Raw genomic sequence first — 25,375 nt, forward strand, 5'->3', positions numbered from 1 at the left:
AGTCCTTCTAATGAATATTCAGGACTGATTTTCTTTAGGATGGACTGGTTGGATCTCCTTGCTGTCCAAGGAACCCTCAAGAGCATCAATCAGAAACAATGAACTAAGTGTCCCACAGCAATGTAAATAGATTTTAAAAACCTTATGCAGAGGGTAAAGCTGGAATGTGTACAAACAGAAGGATGTTCATCAAACATATTAGAGAAAATGATTTATTGAGAAGAATGGGGATAGGGAAGTGGATATGGAAGGAAAAGAGTCAGTTAGGGGTCTTAATGGATGAATGATGATAATGTGGCAATGAACCGAGGAGTGTGATTAACTTAACCTTTTGTATCTGGAGAGTAAAAGTGAGGTTTGGAGGCTCATGTGGCAGTGGTATAAAAGTTGGGCCAGAGAAAAAAAATTAGAGGCCTAAAAATTAAAATAATCCAGGTAGTAGGACATGAGGTTTTACGTTGGCGGTAATTGGAATAGAAAGGAAAAGAGTGGTGCAAGAAATACTTGCAAAATAAAATTCAAAGTTGAGGGAAATAGAAACTTTGAGCGTTTGGAAAGTTTCTCTGGGTGTCAAATCAGCTTAATTTTGTTCCAGAAGATGCTTCTTTCTCCTTTCTCTTCTATTTGACTGGGCTAGAATTGAAAATTTTTTTCTCATCCTTTTAAATGTACTATAAATTATATTTAGTACTATGTGAATATACTGTCATTGTAATATATTTAGATTATATAAACAAAATAAAAAATCATTCTTTTCTTCACTTCTTTCTCCAGAGGTAACTAACCATTGTATCTGTGTGGTACATACCCTTCTAGATATTTTTCTGCTGCTTTTACAGATTATGTGTGTGTAAAAATAAATTTGATTTGTGGATATTTGGTGTTATTCTCTCTATAATCTGCAATTTTTTTTAATGTCTAAAAAACTTTTAAAGTATCTTTCCATGTAAGTATATAGGATAAAAATATTCGCTGGGTAAAAAATAGAGGTTTCAAAACCTTTTTATTGGCTAGATACCATTGGAATGGGATGGAGGGGTACAGAGTATAGGTGTGTTTATTGCTCTTAAAATCTCACAGTCTAGTAGAAGTATATAATACTAATACTACAGTGAAGTAAGTGTTCTAATAGATATATGTACTAGGTGCTGTTTGAGCACAAAGGAAAGAGCACCATATTCTTTGATGAATGTGTCAGTTAGTGCTTAGATGGTGAAAGGGATTTTAGATCATCTATAAGGATAATATTTTGCAGCTCACCTGTGTCCCAGAATAATTAAGTGATTCACTGGAATCATTTCCAGAAATCAGTCTTTCTGGTATCCTAAACTGTAATCCAGAAGGGAAAATCTTTGTCATGTATAATGATCTTTTAGAATTTTGTGACAGCTTTAAATAGTGTAAGAAACTACTTTAGTTAAGATTTTTGTATTTCATCATGCAGAGGATTATATTTATGCATTTTTTCCCTTTCTTAGGGAGGTGGTTGACTCAATGGTTCAGCATTTTAAAGTGACTATATTTGGGGACCGTAGACCAGTTTATGATGGAAAAAGAAGCCTTTACACAGCCAATCCACTTCCTGTGGCAACTACAGGGGTAAGATGCTAAGATGCATTCCTTTATCAGAAAACTATACATTTGCAGTGTCTTTTAAATGCATTTATGACCATTTTATTATGGTCTGTATGCATCATTTATCAGTTTTAACATGTTATTTTTAAATAATTTCAAACTTAAAGTTGTAAGATTCATGCAGAGAACTCATGTATACCCAGATTCATTAGCACTCTTAAAGTTTACCGTTTGTTTTATCATTCTCTTTTTTTCTTTTGCTCTCTGTGTGTCTATAGAGACAGCTATATATAAAGATACGTATACATACTTATTTCTTCTTGAACCATTCAAGAGTAGCTTTCGTACATTATACCCTTTAGTGTGTTTTTCCTAAGAACAAGCATAAAAACCATAGTACAGTTACCAACTTCCCTACATTTTATGTCGGTAAATTTTTGTCTGATCTGCCCTTAGTCCAGTTTTCTCATTTGTTCCAGTGATGTCCTTTAGCATTTTTTTCCCTTTAGTATAGAATCTAATCCAAGTTCCTGAATGTATTTACTTTTTTCTTAACTTATTTATTTTTAGTTGAGGATAATTACAATGTTGTGTTGGTTTCTGCCATACCTGAATGTATTTAAATGTCATGTCTTCTTTGTTCTGGAAAATTTACCAGCCTTTTTTTTTTTTTTCTTTTATGAAATTAGCATGGTTGAAGATTATAGCCAAGTTATTTTGTAGGATGTCCCTCTGTGTTTTTCTGGAGCTTCTTCTTGATTAGATTCTGACTGAGGTTTTTGGGCAGGAAAATTGCATAAGTGTTCTTTCCTTATAGTGTATCATATCAGGAGGCACATAATATGTATTTGTTTCACTAATGGTGAGGTTAACTTTGATCACTTGGTAAAGCTGGTATCTGCCATGTTTCTCCTTTCAAGTTATTCTTCCTTATGTGGGGAATAGAGTTTAGTTTAGTTTTTTTTTTTTAATTATAATTGTGGTAAAGTATATGTTTAAGCTGGTTTTAGAAAAGGCAGAGGAACCAGAGGTCAAATTCCCAACATCTGCTGGATCATCGAAAAAGCAAGAGAGCTCCAGAAAAATATCTATTTCTGCTTTATTGACTATGCCAAAACCTTTGACTGTGTGGATCACAATAAACTGTGGAAAATTCTGAAAGAGATGGGAATACCAGAGCACCTGACCTACCTCTTGAGAAACCTAATAGCAGGTCAGGAAGCAACAGTTAGAACCGGACATGGAACAACAGACTGGTTCCAAATAGGAAAAGGAGTACGTCAAGGCTGTATATTGTCACCCTGCTTATTTAACTTATATGCAGAGGACATCATGAGAAATGCTGGGCTGGAAGAAGCACAAGCTGGAATCAAGATTGCCAGGAGAAATATCAATAACCTCAGATATGCAGATGACACTACCCTTATGGCAGGAAGTGAAGAAGAACTAAAAAGCCTCTTGATGACAGTAAAAGTGGAGAGTGAAAAAGTCGGCTTAAAGCTCAACATTCAGAAAACGAAGATCATGGCATCTGGCCCCATCACTTCATGGGAAATAGATGGGGAAACAGTGGAAACAGTGTCAGACTTTATTTTGTGGGGCTCCAAAATCACTGCAGATGGTTATTGCAGCCATAAAATTCAAAGACTCTTACTCCTTGGAAGGAAAGTTATGACCAACCTAGATAGTATATTCAAAAGCAGAGACATTACTTTGCCAACAGAGGTCCGTCTAGTCAAAACTGTGGTTTTTCCTGTGGTCATGTATGGATGTGAGAGTTGGACTGTGAAGAAAGCTGAGCACTGAGGAATTGATGCTTTTGAACTGTGGTGTTGGGGAAGACTCTTGAGAGTCCCTTGGACTGCAAGGAGATCCAACCAGTCCATCCTAAAGGAGATCAGTCCTAGGTGTTCATTGAAAGGACTGATGCTAAAGCTGAAACTGCAATACTTTGGCCACCTCATGCAAAGAATTGCCTCATTGGAAAAGACTCTGATGCTAGGAGGGATTGGGGCAGGAGGAGAAGGGGACGACAGAGGATGAGATGGCTGGATGGCATCACTGACTCGATGGACATGAGTTTGGGTAAACTCCAGGAGTTGGTGGTGGACAGGGAGGCCTGGCGTGCTGTGATTCATGGGGTCTCAAAGAGTTGGACGCAACTGAGCGACTGAACTTTGAACATATATAACGTTGGGCTTCCCTCGTGGCTCGGTGGTAAAGAATCTGCCTGCAGTGCAGGAGCTGCAGGAGCTGTGGATTTGATCCCTGGGTCGGAAGCTCCCCTGGAGGAGGACATGGCAACCCACTCCAGTATTCTTGCCTGGAGAATCCCATGGACAGAGGAATCTGGTGGGCAACAGTCCATGGGATCGCAGAGTTGGACACAACTGAAGCGACTTAGCACGCATGTACGCACAAATAACATTATCATCTGAGCAATAAATTTTAAGATATGGTTCAATGGCAAAGTACATTCACAACCATTGCCAGCGTAAATCTCCATCTTATAAAACTGAAACTCTGTACCCGTGAGACACTTAACTATCCATTTTCCCTCCCTCAGTCCCTGGCAACCATCATTCTACTTACTGGCTTTATGAATTTGACCTCTCTCAGTACCTCATTTAAGTGGAATCATACAGTATTTTGTGTTTTGTGATTGGTTTATTTCACTTAGCGTAATATTCTCAGGGTTCATCCATGTTGTTGTGTCAGAATTTCCTCCTTTTTAAGGCTGAATTGTATCCCATTGTATGTATATACCACATTTTACTTATCCATTCATCTGTTGATGGACATTTGGTTGCTTTCCCATTTGAATGTGAGTTTACTCTCAGTTCAGTTCAGTTCAGTCGCTCAGTCGTGTCCGACTCTTTGTGACCCCATGAATCGCAGCACGCCAGGCCTCCCTGTCCATCACCATCTCCCGGAGTTCACTCAAACTCAAGTCCGTTGAGTCGGTGATGCCATCCAGCCATCTCATCCTCTGTCGTCCCCTTCTCCTCCTGCACCCAATCCCTCCCAGCATCAGAGTCTTTTCCAATGAGTCAGCTCTTCGCATGAGGTGGCCAAAGTACTGGAGCTTCAGCTTTAGCATCATTCCCTCCAAAGAACACCCAGGGCTGATCTTTACTCTGCTGCTAAGTCGCTTCAGTTGTGTCCCACTCTGTGCGACCCCATAGATGGCAGCCCATGAGGCTCCCCCTTCCCTGGGATTCTCCAGGCAAGAACACTGGAGTGGGTTGCCATTTCCTTCTCCAATGCATGAAAGTGAAAAGTGAAAGTGAAGTCACTCAGTCATGTCCGACTCTTAGCGACCCCATGGACTGTGGCCCACCAGGCTCCTCCATCCATGGAATTTTCCAGGCAAGAGTGCTGGAGTGGGGTGCCATTGCCTTCTCCGTCCTTTACTCTAGGGACCTCATATAAGTGGAGCCATACAGTATTTGTCCTTTGTCTCTGGCTTCTTTTACTTAGCATAATGTCGTACAAACTGTACCATTTTACGTTTCCATCAGCAGTGTACAAGGGTTCCAAATACTTGACACCTTTGCCAACATTTGTTTGTTTATCAGTTTTTGATAGTTGTCATTCTAATGAGTGTGAGGTAATATCTCATTATGGTTTTGATTTGAATTTACCTAATGACTGCTGAGCGACTGAACTGAACTGAACTGAATGACTAATGAAGAACACCCTTTCCTATGCTTATCGGCCTTTTCTGTATCTTCTTTGGAGAAATGTGTATTCAACTCTTTTGCCTGTTTTTTAATTGGGTTATTTGGTTTTGTTGTTGTTGAGTCTTAGGAACTCTGTATGTATTCCTATGGGATATATGTTTTAAAATATTTTCTCATATTCCATAGGTTATTTTTCCACTATGTTGATTTTATTCTTTGCACCAAAGTTTTAAGAAAGGGAGATACTTCTAAGCACTTATAGAAAGTGCTTGAAGTGCTCAAAGCTTGTTTCTTTTGATTATCTTTAAACTTACAAAGATAGTTAATAAAGGAGATACTTTTAAGAATCCTGATTCTCACTAGACTTTTATTAACTGATGATTCTTGCTTGGAAGGATGATTATTATATAACAATGGTTGTTTTTCTAATTCTGTCATTCCTTCTACATTAATAATTGGTATTCTACTGTAAGGGAGCACATTCTCTCCTCTTCTGTGTATTTATCCTTATTTATTTGCCCCGATTGTCCCAGGTTTGGCCTGCAGGAGCCCTTTTAAATTTTTGTGCTGTCATGATACAGCTTTTTTTTCTTGAGTACCTCCTTATTTTTGGACCCAAGATATTCCAGGTTCATCTTATGTTTTCCCTCTGATAGTCCTGCAATTAGCCATATCTCAAAGGTACGCTGGTTTCTTTTAGTTGAGGAATACAATTTAGAAACCAAAGGCTTGTCACTGGATATGCTCATTGCTGAGTTCAAACTGATTCTACTAGTTCTAGTCTATCCCCACTGGATTCTTCCTTTACTCCCTATGTTGCATATTTGTAACTTTCTTTTCCCTTAAACCCCTGACTCCACAAAATATCACCACTTTTATGTGTTTATTGAGTCATACAGTACATATAAAATAGTTTCTGAATTACTACATGATGTCACTATAGAAGAGAAGGCAATGGCACCCCACTCCAGTACTCTTGCCTGGAAAATCCCATGGACGGAGGAGCCTGGTGGGCTGCAGTCCATGGGGTCACTAAGAGTCAGACAAGACTGAGCGACTTCACTTTCACTTGTCACTTTCATGCATTGGAGAAGGAAATGGCAACCCACTCCAGTGTTCTTGCCTGGAGAGTCTCAGGGACGAGGGAGCCTGGTGGGCTGCCATCTATGGGGTTGCACAGAGTTGGACACGACTGAAGCGATTTAGCAACAGCAGTCACTATAGAAAACAAATCTGATAGTGGGAATTTAAGGCTTTATTTTGTATGCAGTTCTTTCCCACTCACCCCTCTCCCACACCTCTAACTGAAAGTGTAGTCAACATATGTTATTATGTTCAGAAGTTTTGCATTAGTGTTTTTTTTTAAATATTCTTTCAATCTGGCTGTTATTTGTTTGAATTGCATTTGGTTTCATTTGATTTTGTATGTATTCAATTTTAGCTTTTCCTCTCCATCTTTGTCTTTTTGTTGTTGTTGTAGGACTTAATTTAACATGCTTCCAAAAATCAAAACTACACTGGAAAATATGCTCAGAATTGTTAATCTCTCACTTATTTCTTCCAGTCTTTTCCTTCCTATCCTTTGAAAGTTAGCTGCTTTTTCTTGTTTCTGATTCATGCTTGCTGTTTCTTTTTACAAAAATAATACTTGCTTTTTTACCAATATTGCTTAGAAGTTATTCCATAGCAGTTCCAACCAGTCTTCCTCATCCTTTTTTTTTTTTATAGTGCGTAAATGGGCATTTAAGTCATTTCCATGTTTTTCAGTGACAAAGAGTGCTAGCGCAAATGACTTACTGACATTTTAGTCTATTGATTTGACGTTGAGATTGGTTATTTTTTTGTATTTGTCTTTCTCTTAAATATTTAAACTTAAAAACAGTTGTATTTATCTTTTAAACTTTTACCAATTGACTCTTTTCCCATCAACAGGTGGATTTAGATGTTACTTTACCTGGAGAAGGTGGAAAAGACCGACCTTTCAAAGTGTCAATCAAATTTGTCTCTCGGGTGAGTTGGCACCTACTCCATGAAGTACTGACAGGACGGACCTTGCCCGAACCACTGGAATTAGACAAGCCAATCAGCACTAACCCTGTCCATGCCGTTGACGTGGTGCTACGACATCTGCCCTCCATGAAGTGGGTGCTTCTGGCTTTTTTTTTTTTTTCCTTTTTAGATTTTAAGTAGAAAAGCTGTCTTCTGAAGAATAGGTCTTGTAGTCTTTCCTTGGCTAACCTTCAGATGTTGTATATTTTGATTATCTCAGTTGAGGAATAGCATCCATACCAATTCAATAACAGAAGTAAGTTACATAAAATTTTCTGACTTAAGAAAGTAAGTGTACATCATTACTTAGCTATTCTGTTGGATATTTTTCAGAAAAAAAATGTCTAACCCTTTTTCTTAGGAGCTATCCATCTTGAGTAACTGATATATTTTCAGTTTTAGTATTTTAGTTAAATCACTTTGTCTTAAAGGTGATTTCATTATTTTTATAATAGTATCAAATTATGTTGAAATTATTACTCTTTTAATCATATTAGCATCTCACACATGTATATATGTATCTTTGTGTATATGTAAAGGATCAGTGTGTCTTTTTAAAGAAAAATATTGTCTTGAGACTTCTTGGCAGTCCAGTCAGACTCTGCGCTTTCAATTCAGGGGACGTGGGTTCAATCCCAGGTCAGGGAAATAAGATCCCACATGCTGCACAGTGTGGCCAAAGAAGAAAAATACTGTCTTACAAACACATTTATCGAAGTAGCTTTTTGGTTAGTGATTGTTTATTCTGTAGCATTTTTAAGGTAAGAACTATTTTTTAAAACTTTTTAAATAAAATTAAGCCTTACTCAAACTAATGTTAGTTTTAAGTATAGAGAATTTCAGTGAGGGATTTTTTTCATTTTGAATAGCTGCTTTTTGCTTTCACAAATTTGGAAAACTTTTAGTTTCATATATTCATAATGATTGGCATTTTACTATGATAAGTTAAGATTATGTACTCTAGACTTACCTGTTCTTCAGATTTAAATATTAAATGGGAAGGAAAAGATTGACTATACCATTTTAATTCTTGTAGATATACACCTGTGGGGCGTTCCTTTTTCTCAGCTCCAGAAGGATACGACCACCCTCTGGGAGGGGGCAGGGAAGTTTGGTTTGGATTTCATCAGTCTGTTCGGCCTGCCATGTGGAAAATGATGCTTAATATTGATGGTAAGGGAATTTAAACCATATTCTGTGTTGGGTAGTTGATTTCTGCATGACCTCTGTGTGTGTGTGTGTGTGTGTGTGTGTATACATTTTATATATAATTATACATACTGGTGTCTTGAATTAATATTTGGACATACATTAAGACAAACATATATTAAGAAAAACCTTTATTTTTTATTACATTTCATTTAGAAAACATTTATACAGAACTTCTCCTAGAATGCTATTAAACATGAAGTAAACAAATGAAAACAAATATAAAAGCCGTGACATGATCACCTGAGCTATTTATTATAACTCATTTTTGTCCTTAACTAGATAAGTCAGTATTCCATTATGAAATGCATATTTTAAAGGAAGAGAAGAAGACTGCTTGTCTTGGTGACCTGCAGAGTATGCCTGCCGCTGAGGTTTAATGTTGTGCTAGTCGCATTCTCATTTTTAGGGTTTTTTTTTAAAGATTATTTTTAAGCACATATTAGAAGTAGAGAGAGTAGTATGATAAACTGCTATCTGTGTATCCATTACTCAGATTGCCCCGATTTTTCTACCTTTGCGTAAACTATACACATTTCTCCCTCTACTGCAGTAATTTTAAATCAGATCCCATACAGCATGTTATTTTGTCCCTACTACAGTATGTACCTCTGAAAATATGGATGTTTTCCTACACAGTCACAGTGCCACCATCGTATCTAAGAAAATCTGATCATTTTTTTGTAGCTTCTTATTCCCTGTCCACAGATTTCCCTGATACTCTCAAAGGTTATCTTTCTGTAGTTAGTTGGTTCAAATCAGGATCTAAGCAAAATCCACACATCACATTTGGCTACTTTGCCTTTTAAAAATGTAGTAGTTCCATTTCCTTTTCTCTTGTTTTTTTTTTTTTCCTATTTTATGTCATTGACCTGTTGCAGAAACTTTCACTTTTCCTCTAGAATATCCAAAAATCTGGATTTATCTTTTGTTTTCTTGTAGTGTCATTCCCTTGTTCCTTTATCTCCTATATTCCCTGGAAATGGAAGTTGGTCCTGGAAGCTTGATTCACTTCTGATTCATAAGTGCTCCATCGTGTATTGTGTTAGGAGGCACCCAGTATATAGTAGACCCAACTTCAGTGATAACTAAGATTGATCAGTATGTTCAGAGATCAGTATGCCAGAGCTCTCCATTGTATATTTCCCAATCAATCTTTCAGTTGCTGATATTCCATTCATTGACCATTGTCACTGAATCATTTATTTCAGTGTGGATTACCAATTAAAATTTTTTCTTATTCTGATATTCCTTTTGCATTAGATGGAATTCCTATATGGAAAAGTGCATTGTTGTGTTGGTAATTCATTGTCTTTGATAGCTTTCTTGCTTTTTGGCACAGTAGAATGTTCCAGATTCAACCTATATTTCTTCCTCTGTACCTGGCATCAGCCATTCCTTCAAGGATCCCTGGATCTTTCCAGATCAGTGCATAGTCTCATCATCATTTTCAGCTGCATCTACCATTGGAAAGATGTATTGAGAAGATATTTTTTTTAAGTCGTCTTTAGGTATATACTGACTGCTTCCCTGGTGACTCAGATGGTAAAGAATTTGCCTGCAATGCAGGAGACCAGGGTTCAATCCCTGGATCAAGAAGATCCCCTGGAGAAGGGCATGGCAACCCACTCCAGTATTCCTACCTGGAAAATCCCATGGACAGAGGAACCTGGAGGTCTACAGTCCATGGGATCGCGGAATCGAACACAACTGAGCAACCAACATTTTATTTTTATTTAGATGTATACTAGGGATGTTTTTATTTTTTTTCCATTTCAGAACATCATTCATGTATTTCTATTTTTAAGATAGATTCCAAGAGATGAGATTGATGGGTCAAAGGCAGATATGTTTTTAATTTTGATTATTATTGCTAGATTGCCCTCCAATGAGATTGTAAACAGTTTGCATCAGTAAATGACGTTACCTGTTTCCCTGTACCGTTGCCACTAGATGTGTCAAACTCTAGATTTTTGTCAGTCAAATTTGGAAGAAATAGTTTCCTTATGTACCATTTTGCATTTGGCCATCCTTTCTCATATGTATGGGTCACCATGTTTCTTTTTTAAAAAATTAATTTTTTATGTCCTTTGCTCCTTTTTTTCTGTTGGATTATTGGTCTTATTTACTGAGAGAGCTTTCTAAATCAAGGAAATTAGCCCCCTGTGGTATGAATTGCAGATATTATCCCTGGGTTGTTATTTGTCTTTGATCTTTGATATTATTTTTGCTTTTTATCCTGTAGAAATTTTTCTTTTGGTGACAGGTGTGTGTCTCAGTCAATCCTTTCTTTTGTAACTTTTAATATTAACTAGGGCTGGTGTCATTTTTCTCTTCCAAGATTTCTAGGCTCTTCTTATGTATATCGTTGTATAAGCTTTAGAAACACCTTGTCAGATCTAGTGGGTGTGGGAGGATGAGCTATTACTTTTACTGTGACTCCATTATATTTTTAAATTAAGTTATTGAGTCTTAAACACTGAATCTTTCTGTCCAAGAAAATGCTATACCTTTCCATTTGTTCAGGATTACTTTTTTTTCCTTCTGGAGTGTTTTAAAATTTTCTTTCCCTAGTGACTCAGACAGTAAAGAGCCTGCCTGCAATACAGGAGACCTGGGTTCAATCCATAGGTTGGCAAGATTCCCTGGAGAAGGGAATGGGACCCACTCCATTATTCTTGCCTCTAGAATCCCGTAGACAAAGGAACCTGGCGGGCTATAGTCCATAGGGTCGCAAAGAGTTGGACACGATTGAGTGACTACCACTTTCACATAAAATTTGCCGTTTCTTATTTTATTCCTGGATATTTTCTCTCTCTTTCTCTTTTTTCTTGTTAAATGAACTTATATTCCAACTAGTTATTTTTTATATACATGAAGTCTTTTAATTGCTATATAGTAACTTTTTTCTCTCTGCCTTATTGAATTCCATTAACTTTTCAAGTTATTTCCTTGCAGTTTCTAGGTTATAATCATTTTATCTGCAATAGTGATAGTTTTACCTCTTTGGATTTTTATACCTCTAATATTTTTTATCAGGTTATATTGACTAATTAGAACAGTGTTAACTGTTAGAGAGTAGTGGGCATCCTCTTTGTATTCCTTACTTTAGAAGGAATGCTTCAGTATTTCTGCATTAAGTATGATGAGTGCATGTATATATGTATATGCTTAGAAGCCTCTGTTGGTTTCCATTTTATTGAGTACTTTCAATCAATAATGTATGTTTTTTGTCAGATGTCTTTTTAGTATCTGGGGAGTTCTTTATATGCTGTTTTCTCCTCTTTTTAAAAAACACTGAACTAAATTTGTGTTTCTAGATTCTTTTAATGTGGTGCTGAATTCTGTTTTTTAACACTTTACCTTTTTAATCAAGTTGCAAAAAAAAAAAAGCAAGATTGATCTGATCTGCAATCTTCTCTTTTTTAATGCAGTCTTTTTCAAGTTTTGGTATTAATCTTTAATTTCACAAAAAATTTGGAAGTTGCCTGTGCTCTAAAATGTATGACAGTTTTTAAATAGTGTTAAAATTATCAGCTTTTAAGATTTCATGAAATTCCCATGTAAAATTTTGTAGCCTGGTTTGTTACATTTTGTTCAGTGAATAGTTCTTTTAAAGCTTTCATTTATTTTGTGAAAATCAGTCTGTTTAGGCTCTTTGTATTCAGTTTTGCTAGTTATATCTTATTAGAAAATTATATATTTTATCTATATCTTTACTAAGTGGTCTCTTTTTTTAAAAAATTTATCTATTTCTATCATTTATCCCCATTAATTCTTTTTTAATCTTTGTGCTTTGTCCTTTTTACTCTTAATTAGGAGAGGTAGTACTCAATGGCACCCCATTCCAGTACTCTTGCCTTGCAAATCCCATGGACAGAGGAGCCTGGTAGGCTACAGTCCATGAGGTCACTAGGAGTCAGACACGACTGAATGACTTCACTTTCACTTTTCACTTTCATGCATTGGAGAAGGAAATGGCAACCCACTCCAGTGTTCTTGCCTGGAGAATCCCAGGGACAGGGGAGCCTGGTGGGCTGCCGTCTATGGGGTCGCACAGAGTCGGACACGACTGAAGTGACTTAGCAGCAGCAGCAGCAGTACTTTAATTACCCTGTTTTCTGCTCCTCACTCTGCCACCTGCCTCCACCAAAGAGGTTTTGGAATTTTTTCTGAGCTCTCTGGCCTTGTCTTCTGACTCCTCAGTTTCTTTTTTAGCCTAATAAATTTTTCCCTCTACTTTTCTTCACTTACCTTAGTTGTTTCCCCAACTTCTTTTTTCCCTCCTACACTGGGTCTTCCTTGTGGCCCGCCAGCTTTCTCTAGCTGTAGCATGTGGGCTCTAGAGCGCACTGGCTGAGGCTCAGAGGCTCAGCAGGCCTCTCTGGTTGCCACGTGCGTGTGGGCTTATTTGCCTCTTGGCATGGGATCTCAGTTCTCAGACCAGGGATCAAACTAGCATCCCCTACATTGGAAGGCGGATTCTTTACCAACAGACTACCAGGGAAGTCCCTTTCCTAACTTTTTGAACTATAGTCGTAACTCAGTTAATTTTATTTTTCTCATTAAAAAAAAGAATTTAAAATGATTATTTTGGAAATTCCCTAGCCATTCAGTGGTTAGAACTCCATGCTTTCTTGCTTAGGGTCTGGGTTTTGTCCCTGGTCAAGGAACTAGCATCCCACAGGATTATATTATTTTCTCAAAACACCACAGATTTCATTTGTATTTCCTCTATTATCCAGTGTTGTTTGAGAGACTTTTTAAATTTTCATATTGAAGATCTTTTTATTTTCAGATTGTGTTGTAAATTTCTAGTTTCATTGTGTTTATCAGAGAATATAGTTTGTATTTCTGTTTTTAGAATTTATTGAGGTCTTTTTTTTAGTAACCTAACATCATCAGAATTTATGAAATGAAAGTTCAATAGCTCTTTGAGAATAAGATACAATCATTTTTTAGGATAGAGTTAAATGAATATCCTTTAGCTCTTCAGTTTTGATTATGTTGTTTACATAGTCTATTTCCTTATTTATTTCTGTTTACTTGTCTCAGAATGGGAGAAATAAATTTAAGCTTCCTATCATGTTTCTATTTCTTTTTATACTTCCACTTTCTTAATTTGCTACCATAGTATTAGGAGCATATGTATACCTGTTTTTATTCTTTGTTGTAATTTATACCTTTACAATGATAAAGTGTACTTTTTGGGCCAAAAATCTACATTATCTGACAGAAGGATTACAATCCATGTGGTCTGTTTTCTGTGCTTTTTAAATGCTAGTTCTGTTATTAGGAACCCTATCAGTGGTTACCTTCATACTCTCATTTAATACTCATCTTTCTCCCTCTTCAAAGCAGTATCTTTTGCTTTCCTTAATAAGTAACTTTTATGTTAACTTTATTCTCTTCCTTCCCCTCCTCTCCTTTATTAACGAGTTTTAGCCAACGTAGCATTATTATATTGTTCATTATGATTTTACTTAAATTTCTACTGCTCGACTCTCAGCTTTGACTCTGTTGCTGTAAAGTGTGCCCTCAGTTAGTTTATTCTGCTTTTTATGATTGTTCTGTTTTCTGTGTATTTGCATACACTGTTATTCCCATGGTTTTGAGCACCGTGCAGCTACATTCCATCTGTGCTCATCTTATACAGTTGTATGTCTTGGTGCTAATTGCAAGTCCTTTTGCTAGAATGTTTCTGGGCATCTCTTGGTTGCAGTTTGTCCTCAAGTTACTTCAGGCCTTCCTGAAGTAACTTCCTGACTCATATGAGTAAGAACTGAGGTTTTTTGCATATTGAAAACCATTTGTCTATAGCCTTATTCCTAAAGGGGACTGCTTGATTAGACATAAAATGATTGAATCACACTTTTTTTTTCTGTTTTTTTATTGAAGTATAGTTGATATACAAATTGTGCCAGTATCTACTGCACAGCATAGTTACTCAGCTATAGATGTATATACATTCTTTTTTCTTTTAATATTCTTTTCCATTATGGCTTATCTGAATTATACTTTCTTGAGTTTCTGATAGATACTTTCCCACTGTCTTCTGACACTGAATTTTCAGTAGAGAATTAGGATGTCAGCTGATTTTCTTGTCCCTTATAAGTACCTTCTTTTTTTGTCTGGTTGCTGAAAATATTTTTTATAATTATTTTGCTAGATTTTTTTCTTCAATGTTGACTATTTTGAGTCAGTTTTATTTAAAACATGGGATCCCCTTTGAGGATGTAGGTTCAACTCTTTTATCTTTTTTTTTTTTAATCTGTCATTTTATTTTCTTTTTAAAAAATTCTATCCTGCTTGTTCTTTACTGTTTCTTTTATGGTATAATTTTTTACCATTTGCTCATTGTAGTTTTGTCGTCATTTTTTTAATTTGAAAAGTCTTTTTCTTCCATTTCTTTGGTGAGTTCTGCAGTGCTTATTTCATTTTCTCCTCTTACCTGTTTGTCTTTCCCTGAGTTCTTAAATTTCTGCTCTGAGCTCTTTCTTCATAGCTGCATTAAGAAATTTCGGATTCATATTGAAAAGTAGTGTTATAGTTTTATCTATTTTGTAGTGGTGTATTTTGTTGAGTTTTCTTTGTCCGGGATGTTGTGCTGCTTTTTTACATTTTTTAAATGGTATTTTTATATAGATACTTGCCCCTTTCGTTACTCGTATTTGAGTGAGATAAGTTTTCTCAAACCACCTATTAGAAGAGACTGGAGTGGGAGAAGGAGGTGGGACAGGACTTTAGGAGCAAGGTGGTTTTCCAGGTTTCTCTGCTCAAGACCTATTCTCTTCTGTTCTGATGGATTCTTTCTTCAGAATAAAGCCACATCTCCTTTGCCTCTCAGTAATAAATGTTTAAGGACTTTCTGCTACCAAGGAATTCAGCTCTCGCCTTTTAAAGTACATGCTCAAATGTTAACAGTTAGAGAATCTGTGAAGGGTATATGGTAGTTCATTGTACTATTCATTTAACTTTTCTTCAAGTTTTAAATTACAGAGGGACAGTGCATGCCTTGGTTTTAAAAGGGAGTCCTATCTGAGACCTGTCACTTCTGGTTCACCCTCAATTGACTCTCATGACACTTTCTACACTCGTTTCTCTACTTCCTTCTGAGAGCCCCCCATTCAGTTTCAGTACTAAGCACTGCAGTTCCCATTTAGGATAAGACCCTCTCTTTCTGGAGTAAAAATTTGCTGCTGTTGCCCCACTAGAGTGTCTTTCATCTTTCATGACTTTCTCCTTTGCAGAGGTTCCCAAGTATTTTGGGCCATATTTACTTACAATTTGGCACTTTCAGATTTTAATTGTCTCCTAGGTTCATTGAAGATACAGGGTTTCTTCTCTTTTCTTTTCTCTCTCTCTCTCTTTTCAGATTATCTTTGTTGCTCTGTAATGAGTTCTAGGGGGAAAGTGGGAAATTTTGGAAATAAACTGCTGCTATTTTCCTATTGGAACTTACAAAGTTCTGCTTTGGATATTACAGAAATTTCTAAATAACTCATTGGTCAAAGAAAATTTTAAATATTTTAAACTAAAGGGTAATGAAAATAGTACATACAAGAATTGGTATGACTAGCTAAAGCAATTCTTAGAGAGAATTTAAAACCTTAAATGCCTATTAGAAAGGAAGAAAAGCATCAATGACCTATATATTCATCTTAATAAGTTAGAAAAATAACATAATTAAATGCAGAGAAAAATAGAAGGAAATAAGAGTTTAAAAAAATTAATGAAATAGAAAAATTTACCTCTATCCTGTATGTAGGAAGACTTCAAAAATTTTAAAGAAGGATAGTGACATGATCATATTTGTTTTCCAGAAAGAGACCTCTGGCAGCAGTGTGGAGAATAGATAGAGGAGAAAAAAACTAATCTGAGAAGCCAGTTAGGAGGCTTTTTCAATCACTAGTTCAGGTAAGAGATGGTGATGGTATAATGTGGGATGGAGAGGAAGGAACATATTACAAGATTAAATTGAAAAAATAGGTTTAAAAACCATGTCCAGAAAAAAAGTTTGGGTGTAGTCACTGGTACATGGAACTGATTGAAAATAAATAGACCAGAAGGTTAACTAGATTTTTGAAGGAATTGGTTTTTGGACGTAAGAAAATATATATAGATAGATTGGGTTTACACAGTTGTAGGGGCAACCTAGTCAAGTCTGAAGTTCTTAGGGTAGGCTATCAGGAAGGGCAGGCTAGAACGAACGGGTGTGGGCTGAAGCTGCTGTCCATAAGTGGAATTTCTTTTCTCTCTTAGTGACACCTCAGCCCCATTTTTAAGGCCTTTCAACTAACTGAATGAGGTCCACCCACATTATCCAGGATAATCTCCTTTACTTAAAGTCAACTGATCATGGAATTTAATTATATCTATAAAATACCTTCACCACAATATCTAGATTTGTGTTTGATTGAATGGCAACTCGTAGCCTAGCGATATTTATATATTTAAAATTTTAAAAATAAACTCGTACCTGGCCTATAAAATTCTATGATTAAAAATATAATAATAATTTAAAAATTCTGTGATTATTCAGTCTTTGAAACAACCTTCATATTCCCAAACCTTTAGTAACTGCATTTATTTTATAAACTGGCTTTCGAGAAGTGCATACTAACCAACATACATTCAGAATAGTGACTCATTCATATCATTATGAACGATGATTCTGAATATGGGAGGGAGATCTGCTTTCACTGGTTAGTTGACAGTTTATACCATGTATAAAAAGATCAAATATTAATATGTTTAACACTTGAGGATTCTGTGGAACATACAGAGAGTCATCTAGTATGTAGTTGGAAATGCAGATGTGAAAATCTGTAGTGGAGTGAGGAAAAGGTAAAAGTTTTGGGAGTCCTTAGTACATATATCCATATTTGAAACTCTGAAAATGGAGAATTTCCTTTAGAAATAATATTTAGGTTGAAAAAAGAAATGAAAAGGAGAGAGCCATGGAGAATACTAGCATTTAAGGAAGAAAGAAGAACCAGAGAGCAACTAATAATTGTTGTAGGCAGTATTAGAGCCAAGAAATGGTGTCAAGGGAGGAAACATATTCAGAGAATAGATGATTTCACAGTTAAGCAGTGGAGCTCTTCCAGTAAAATCAGCAGTAAGACAGGGATGTCAGTGCTATGGTATTTAGTCACTACTGTGTTTGCTAACTTCTGTTCTTCTTACAGGCTTCAGTCTGCATGTTACTTCCTTGAAAAGCAGTAACTGACACCTTCTCCCCCAATCCAGCCATCTCCCCCACATCCAACCATCCCCCAAGAGTTACACATTTCTCTCAAGTATTCTTATAGCACAGTATACTTCCCCAGTAATACCATGTGTCACCTTGAATGTGTTTATTATTCTTTGTCTCCTGTTACAATGAAAGCTCTGTGAAGCTAGGGACTGTCCACCTTATTCACCAGTGTATATATATAACCTCTGTGCCTGACACAACTCTTGGGCATACTAAGCAAAGAATGAATAAATAAAACTAAGAACATGGAGGAGGAGTGTCTAATTGAATCTGGAAAGTTAGGAAAATATTTGTAGAAGTAAATGATGTCTTAGCTGGGCTTTTGTCAGTGTGATGGCATCAGGAGTTTGGGTCAAAAAGGGGATACACAGGAATGAAAAATTTGAGAGGTCTCCTAAGTAAAAAAATTTATGGAAAGATATAAGCAAAAATCTGAATGAAAGAAATATATTAAGCTTATTGAGAAGACTCTGTTTGATAAGGTATCAGTTCTCCAAAAATTAATCTGTAAATGAATTTTAAGTAAAATCCCAATAGGGCATATAGTGAAACTTGAGAAGTCTGTATTAAGATTTATATGGAAAAATAAGTGACTGTGATGAATTAATGTAATTTACAATTAAGTTGGCATTTTGGATCACTGAGGAAAGAGTGAAATATTTAATAAATGGTATTTATACAGTTGTTAACTATAAGAAAAAAATAATTAAACCCATCTCATATCATATCCCAGATTTATTTCTAGGTAGATTATAATCTAAAATTTGAAAAGCAAAGCTTTAAAATTCTTTCAAGAAAATACTGATAAGCTTGGCTGCATCAAAATTTAAAACTTATTTGTTACAAATGAATCATAAATAAAGTTAAAATGCTAAGAGAGTATTTACAGCATATATAACCAAAAACTTTACAGGGAGATCAGTTAAAAAAAAAAATAGCTAATTCACAAAAGAGGAAACACAGATGGTCAATAAACCCATGAAAATCAAATTCTCAAATTCATTATTAGTCAAGAAAATACAAGTGAGATCGGTACCATTTGACACCTATCAAATTTATAAAATTTTAACAGATGTTGGTGAGGATAAAGTATAAGGAAATATCTTGTGCACTCTTTATAGGAGTATGATTTGATACAGCTTTGGAGAGCAGTTTTCAATATCTAGAAAAGATGAAGTGAAAATGAAATTGAACATATCTTAAAACCCTTAATATACCATAGAGGTATCTTGCATACTGATATATTTTTTGCTGTAGCAGAAAATTAGAAACATCCTGATTCCTGTGAATAATAGGATAAGCAAATATTGGAATGAGTACATGAATATTGTCATATTGTGGTATACACTATTATATATAAGTTAAATGAATGAACTAAATATACATATATCAACATGGATTTTTCTTAAAGTTCTCTCTTAATGAAATGAAATAAAGCCTAAAATTTTAAATGGGTTTATTTTTAAACTGTAATAATATGTACTGGTGCTGTGAAAAATAATGAGGGAAAGTATTGCACTGACCACCTTACTTGCTTATATTTCCTTTCTCGTTTGTATGATTTTGCAACCTTTGCACTTGGTATATTTTACTGAACAAAATAGTCTTTATTGAACTTGAGATCAACTGGAGAAGATTATTTTATTGAGCAATATATGATGAGTATTGCAGAGAAGACTGAACTGAACTGAACTGAACTGAATAAATACAGTGGGACTGTGCAACAAAGGAATCCATTCTAGTCTCAGTGATGAAGGAACTTTTCTCTGAGGAAGAGACAAATGGGAGCTTAGGTAAAATTTGTGGTGATGATAAACATGGAACAGTACTTTAAGAAAGCAAGCAATTTAATTGTAATTGTGACTTCATCTTGTTTTCAAAATGATTGTTTTCATGGTATATAGTATCTTAACTCTCAACTATATAACTAAATTTAATGAATTTTACCAATCTAAGAAAAAAAAATTTTTTTTTTCCACATTTCATCATCTCTGAAATTGGGAGATGTCTTGCAGTGTATGGCTTGTCACAATTTAATTGGAAAATTTGGCAACTACAGTACTGATGTACCTTACCATAATTGGGCTTTTAGAGTCAGTGAAATACAGTATACTTTTTTATGTTAGGCCAGACTCAGTTGCAATTTGCATTTTTTTTTTCTAAGTACGCATTTTAAGAGTACCAGAGTAACTATAGGAATTCCCTGGCAGTCCAGTGGTTAGGATTCCATGCTTTCACTGCCAAGGGCACGGTTTCAATCTCTGGTCAGGAAACTAAGAGCCTACAAGTCACAGTACAGCCAAAAGAACAAAAAGAATTGATATTTATTAGTTGTATCTCCCTGAAGATACCTGTCACAGATAGAATGCTAAACATTTTACATTAATTACAGTCAGCCCTCATTACCTGGGTACCATGGATTCTGAGGGCTGACTGTAATGCATCATTTTCTACAAGGGACTTGAACTTCCACCGCTTTTTGATGTACAAAGGGAGTTCCAGAACCAATCTTCTGTAGGAACCAAGAGACAACTGTATCTCATCTGAACATCATCACCATTGTATGAGTTAGGTGATACCTCCAACTGAAGTTTAGAGACACAGTCTCTAAATTTTCTCTCTCTAAAGTGAGTTTCTCCCTCTAAAGATCACATAGTTTGTATTTTATATTTATATTACTTTATATGTAATGTAACCTATTAAGTGTAGAGGCACAGTCACTTACATTTAAGTGATAGAGTTTAACTTTTCTGTTTCCAAAGTTTATGCTCTTAATATTCACAGCTTTTTCCTGTATCCTTTAAGAAGCAAGTTTCCTGACAGGACAAATCTCTGACCCAGGACATCTGAGTTAGAATTGTTTTTTTATTTTTATATACTTTATTTGCTTCTTTGTGCTTTTCAGTAAAATGTAGCTTTCTATAGCATATTCACTGTTTTGCTGCTAGAAGAAAATGGTCAGAATATATAAGCAGAATTTGATAATTATTTATTCTGCTTGAGTCAGAAGTTCACACTGAATATGCTTTCTTGCAAGGAAAACAGATTTCCAATAAATAATTTATTAATCACAATATTAGTGTCACTTGCTTCATATGATTGCCTTAAGTTCAGGTATACGATCCCTCAATGAAAGTGAAAGTCAACAATTTGATTTTTATAGTATTCAAATTAGTCCTCAGAAGCAGAACAAAGCAGAACCTTTCTTTAGGGTGAAACAGGCAAGCAGCAGGTTTATCAACACTGATCAAACTCAGCCAAGTAAAGATACCTGTATCAGGCTTTATTTAGTCTAACCTCACATTAAAAAAAGTATTTTCCAGCAGGAATTTCAGTGACAGTTTCCAACAAATCTGTTTCTTGATTTACACTGCTTCAGGCTGATTGAATATGTTCTTCATATTTGATGCACAGCTGTCGTCTTGGGATCAAACATCATTCTCTGTATCCATTTCTCTCCCTACCCCTCATTTTTTAATATTTAGAAGTTTCAGGAGAAAAGGGTACACAAGAAGCAAAAAATTTTGATGTCTTACACATTGGAAAATGTATCAACAAACCTAAATGAAAGTTTAGCTGGGTTTCTGTGTTGGAAATAATTTTTCCTTCATAAATTTATCAGTGATGTTCCAACTTTTTAAATAGCTTTGGTGAAGTTTTGTTTCCCTTATATTACTTTGCTTTCTCGAAAATTTACTTACCTTTATCCTCTAAACCTCTTCACTTTTTCATTTTTGCTATTATGCTTTTAATTTCTAATCATTCTTTTTTATTTCTTGAATGTTATTTTATAATAGCATACTATTCTTGTTTCACATATGGTAGTATCTTATCTTCTCTGTGCTCACTGAAGATAATTTACCTTCAGTTCAGTTCAGTCGCTCAGTCGTGTCCGACTCTTTGCGACCCCATGAATCGCAGCACGCCAGGCCTCCCTGTCCATCACCATCTCCCGAGTTCACTCAGATTCACGTCCATCAAGTCAGTGATGCCATCCAGCCATCTCATCCTCTGTCGTCCCCTTCTCCTCCTGCCCCCAATCTCGCCCAGCATCAGTCTTTTCCAGTGAGTCAACTCTTCGCATGAGGTGGCCAAAGTACTGGAGTTTCAGCTTTAGCATCATTCCTTCCAAAGAAATCCCAGGGTTGATCTCCTTCAGAATGGACTGGTTGGATCTCCTTGCAGTCCAAGGGACCCTCAAGAGTCTTCAACACCACAATTCAAAAGCATAAATTTTTCGGCAGTCAGCCTTCTTCACAGTCCAACTCTCACATCCATACATGACTACTGGAAAAACCATAATCTTGACTAGACAGACCTTAGTCGGCAAAGTAATGTCTCTGCTTTTGAATATGCTGTCTAGGTTGGTCATAACTTTTCTTCCAAGGAGTAAGTGTCTTTTAATTTCATGGCTGCAGTCACCATCTGCAGTGATTTTGGAGCCCCACAAAATAAAGTCTGACACTGTTTCCACTGTTTCCCCATCTATTTCCCATGAAGCGATGGGGCCAGATGCCATGATCTTCGTTTTCTGAATGTTGAGCTTTAAGCCAACTTTTTCCACTCTCCTCTTTCACTTTCATCAAGAGGCTTTTTAGTTCCTCTTCACTTTCTGCCATAAGAGTGGTGTCATCTGCATATCTGAGGTTATTGATATTTCTCCTGGCAATCTTGATTCCAGCTTGTGTTTCTTCCAGTCCAGCGTTTCTCATGATGTACACTGCATAAAAGTTAAATAAGCAGGGTGACAATATACAGCCTTGACGTACTCCTTTTCCTATTTGGAACCAGTCTGTTGAGTTTTCTTTTTCTTGCACATGCTTATTATTCCTCCAAATTCTGTTTTGTTTGTTTGTTTTGATCACTGTCCTCCATTTCAGAAGCTTCCTTCAAGTATATGGTGTCCTTGATTATTTATTCATGATGCAGTGGGAATCTAAAACATTGACTCGATGCTTTGAATTCATTAGTGGGACTAGTTGACTTTGAGCTTTATCATAGAGTGGTTTAATTGGGCTGATCCTAGGGAACCTATAATGTTAGTGACCTTAGTTAGGTCTTTCCTCTTAGCTAGTCAATTACCCAGACTTCAGACTCCTGCCTGAAGGGTAATAGTCTTGTTATATGCATTCTGGAAGCCAAGTTGGGGATTTTGGCTTGGAGAGTGTCTGCATTCAGGAATTAGTATTTATGGTCACTTAATTATTTGTTTTGGGTACAGTCTTGTGCCCTCAGCTGTGCCTGACATCTTCCCTCCAAAAAGTCTTTTACTTTTTCCAGAGAATACACTTACAGATTATGCCAGGATAAAGATGAGGCAGTTGTTCCACAATGTGAATGGAGCTAGACAGGCATCTAGGACTTTACCTGCTTCTTAAACAGCTTCTCTCTTTATTTTTCTGCACCGCCTCTGTTCTTCTATCACCAGTTTCAGAGGCACCTGATGCTACCGTTTCTCACACCTTTTGAGAATCCCATCTGCTGTGTCAGTTACAGCTTATCTACTTGTTTTCCATCTTCGAAAATGGTACATTTTCTATTTTCGATCCTCCCTTCCTTCTAGAGTTATGCTTTTTTTTTTTTTTCTCCTTAATTCCTTACCAGAGTTTTAGTGGAGTTTGGGGAAGGAATGAACTGAGTTGCTTGACCAGAATCTATTGTTAAAATGGAGAGGCTTTGTCTGGTTATCTTTAAATTCTAACCCACAAAGGAGTCCCTTATATAGTAGATACTTGAATGTTTAAAGGGATGAGTAAGTCTTGTTTTATTATCTGTAAAACTCAATTGGTAAGTTTGGGCTAGAGACCTAGTTTCTTGCCACCTGGACCGCTCAACAGGCAGGGTTGGTTAAGTGTCCTCGTGATATTGTGGCTGGCTTCTTTGGAGCAAGCAGTCCATGAGAGAGCAAGGCAGATGCTGTAATGACATTAAGGCCTAGTATTGAAAGCTATATTCTGCCAGTTTTGTAATGTCTTATTAGTTACATAAACCAGTTATATTCAGTGTAGGAGAGACTTACACAAAGGTGCAAAATCCCATGAGGAAAGACTTAGTAGGGATCATGTTGGAGGCAGACTACCACATGATATTTCTATCTTCAAATAGAAGAAAAAATTAAATAGAAAGTAAGAAATAATAAAACTTGAGCAAAAGTTAATTAAATAGAAAACAAACAGTATAGAAGATGAATGAAACCAAAAGTTGATTCCTTTAAAAAAGTTAAAAATTTTAAACTCCTAGGAAGGCTAATCAAAAAAAAAGAAAAGAAATAACCAAACAGATTATTAGTGTCAAAAATTAAAGAAGGGTTTATCATTAAAGATCTTTCAGAAGTGAAAGGTTGATAAGGGAACAGTTATATACTAATTAATTTGATAACTTACGCACAATGTTAAAAAGTTAGCTCAAAGAAAACTGGAATAGTCTGGTATCTGTTAAGAAATTGAATTCATAATCCTTTCTAACAAAACTCCAGTCCCAGTTGATTTCGTTGCTGAAATTTATCTGACATTTAAGAAAAAATGATACCAGTCTTACACAGATTATTTCAGAAAACAGAAGAAAAAAGGCGTTTCCACTCAATTTTATGAGGCTCGTATTCCTCTGAATCTGACACCTGACCAAAAAAATGTAATCTTCTCAACAGACAGAAGAATCATTTGACACATTTTAATGTTATCATGATAAAAATTTGTAACACAGTAGCAGTAAAAGGAAACTTCTCCAACCTGATCAAAGAATCTAGAAAAGCACACAGGCATCATCATACTCAGTATCAAAGAGTGAACGACTTTGCCATAAGATTAAGAGGAGGATGCTTTCTCTCACTACTTCTATCTAACATTGTGCTGGTGGTCCAAGAAAAGTGAAAGTGTAATATTGTAAAGGAAGTAATACAACTATCGCTGTTTGCAAAAGACATAATTGTCTACATAAAAAAATCTGAAGAAATCTACTCCCCCCAAAAAATCCTACTAGAATTAATAGATGCATTTTGCCAGATCACAAGACACTAGTTGCATAATAATACTAGCAGTATAATAAATAATACCGGCATTCAGCAGTTGGGAAAATGAAAAACACATGTACTATTCAGAATAATATTTTTGAAATATTTAGGAATAGATTTTTTTTCATCTTTTGCACAGGGATCATGCTAATCTCTCTATCATTCCAATTTTAGTACAGGTAGTACCAAAGCGAGCACTAGATAGATTTTAAAAGAGATGTGTACACAAACCCTCTACACTGAAAGCCTATAAAACTTTCCTGAGAAAAATAAGAAAGATAAATAAACAGAGATACCATGTCCCTGGTGGCTCAGATGATAAAGAATCTGCCTACGGTGCAGGAGGCTCAGGTTTGATCCCTGGGATAGGAAGATCCCCTGGAGAAGGGCATGGCAACCCACTCTAGTATTCTTGCCTGAAAAATCCCATGAACAGAGGAACTTGGCAGCTTGCAGTTCATGAGATCACAAAGAGTCAGACACAACCGAAGTGACTTAGCACGCACGCAGACCATGTTCTTGCCACAGAAGACTGAAATAGTTAGGATGCTCATCATTCCCAAATTGATCTGTAGACTCAACACAGTCCCA

The 25,375-nt window shown here is 36.0% G+C and overlaps 1 protein-coding gene and 1 non-coding gene across 10 annotated transcripts in view; one reads left to right on the forward strand and one right to left on the reverse strand.

Annotated features, from left to right (window-relative positions):
• LOC138416602 (protein argonaute-3) overlaps positions 1 to 25,375 on the forward strand; it is a 112,908-nt gene that overhangs the window by 41,563 nt on the left and 45,970 nt on the right. For 8 of the 9 annotated variants that reach the window (XM_069546198.1, XM_069546107.1, XM_069546395.1 and 5 more), the window contains 3 exons: positions 1,479 to 1,599; positions 7,191 to 7,399; positions 8,344 to 8,480. In XM_069546198.1, the coding sequence (XP_069402299.1) occupies positions 1,479 to 1,599; positions 7,191 to 7,399; positions 8,344 to 8,480 (467 nt within the window). Of the gene's footprint in view, positions 1 to 1,478; positions 1,600 to 7,190; positions 7,400 to 8,343; positions 8,481 to 16,339; positions 16,434 to 25,375 lie in introns of those variants that run through there. The other variant, XM_069546625.1, reaches the window with a different exon arrangement.
• On the reverse strand, positions 24,876 to 24,982 carry LOC138431596 (U6 spliceosomal RNA). Its single transcript, XR_011253752.1, has one exon. It is a non-coding gene; the product is annotated as a U6 spliceosomal RNA (small nuclear RNA).

Source organism: Ovis canadensis, chromosome 1 (assembly GCF_042477335.2).
Source record: "Ovis canadensis isolate MfBH-ARS-UI-01 breed Bighorn chromosome 1, ARS-UI_OviCan_v2, whole genome shotgun sequence".
Taxonomy (NCBI): domain Eukaryota; kingdom Metazoa; phylum Chordata; class Mammalia; order Artiodactyla; family Bovidae; genus Ovis; species Ovis canadensis.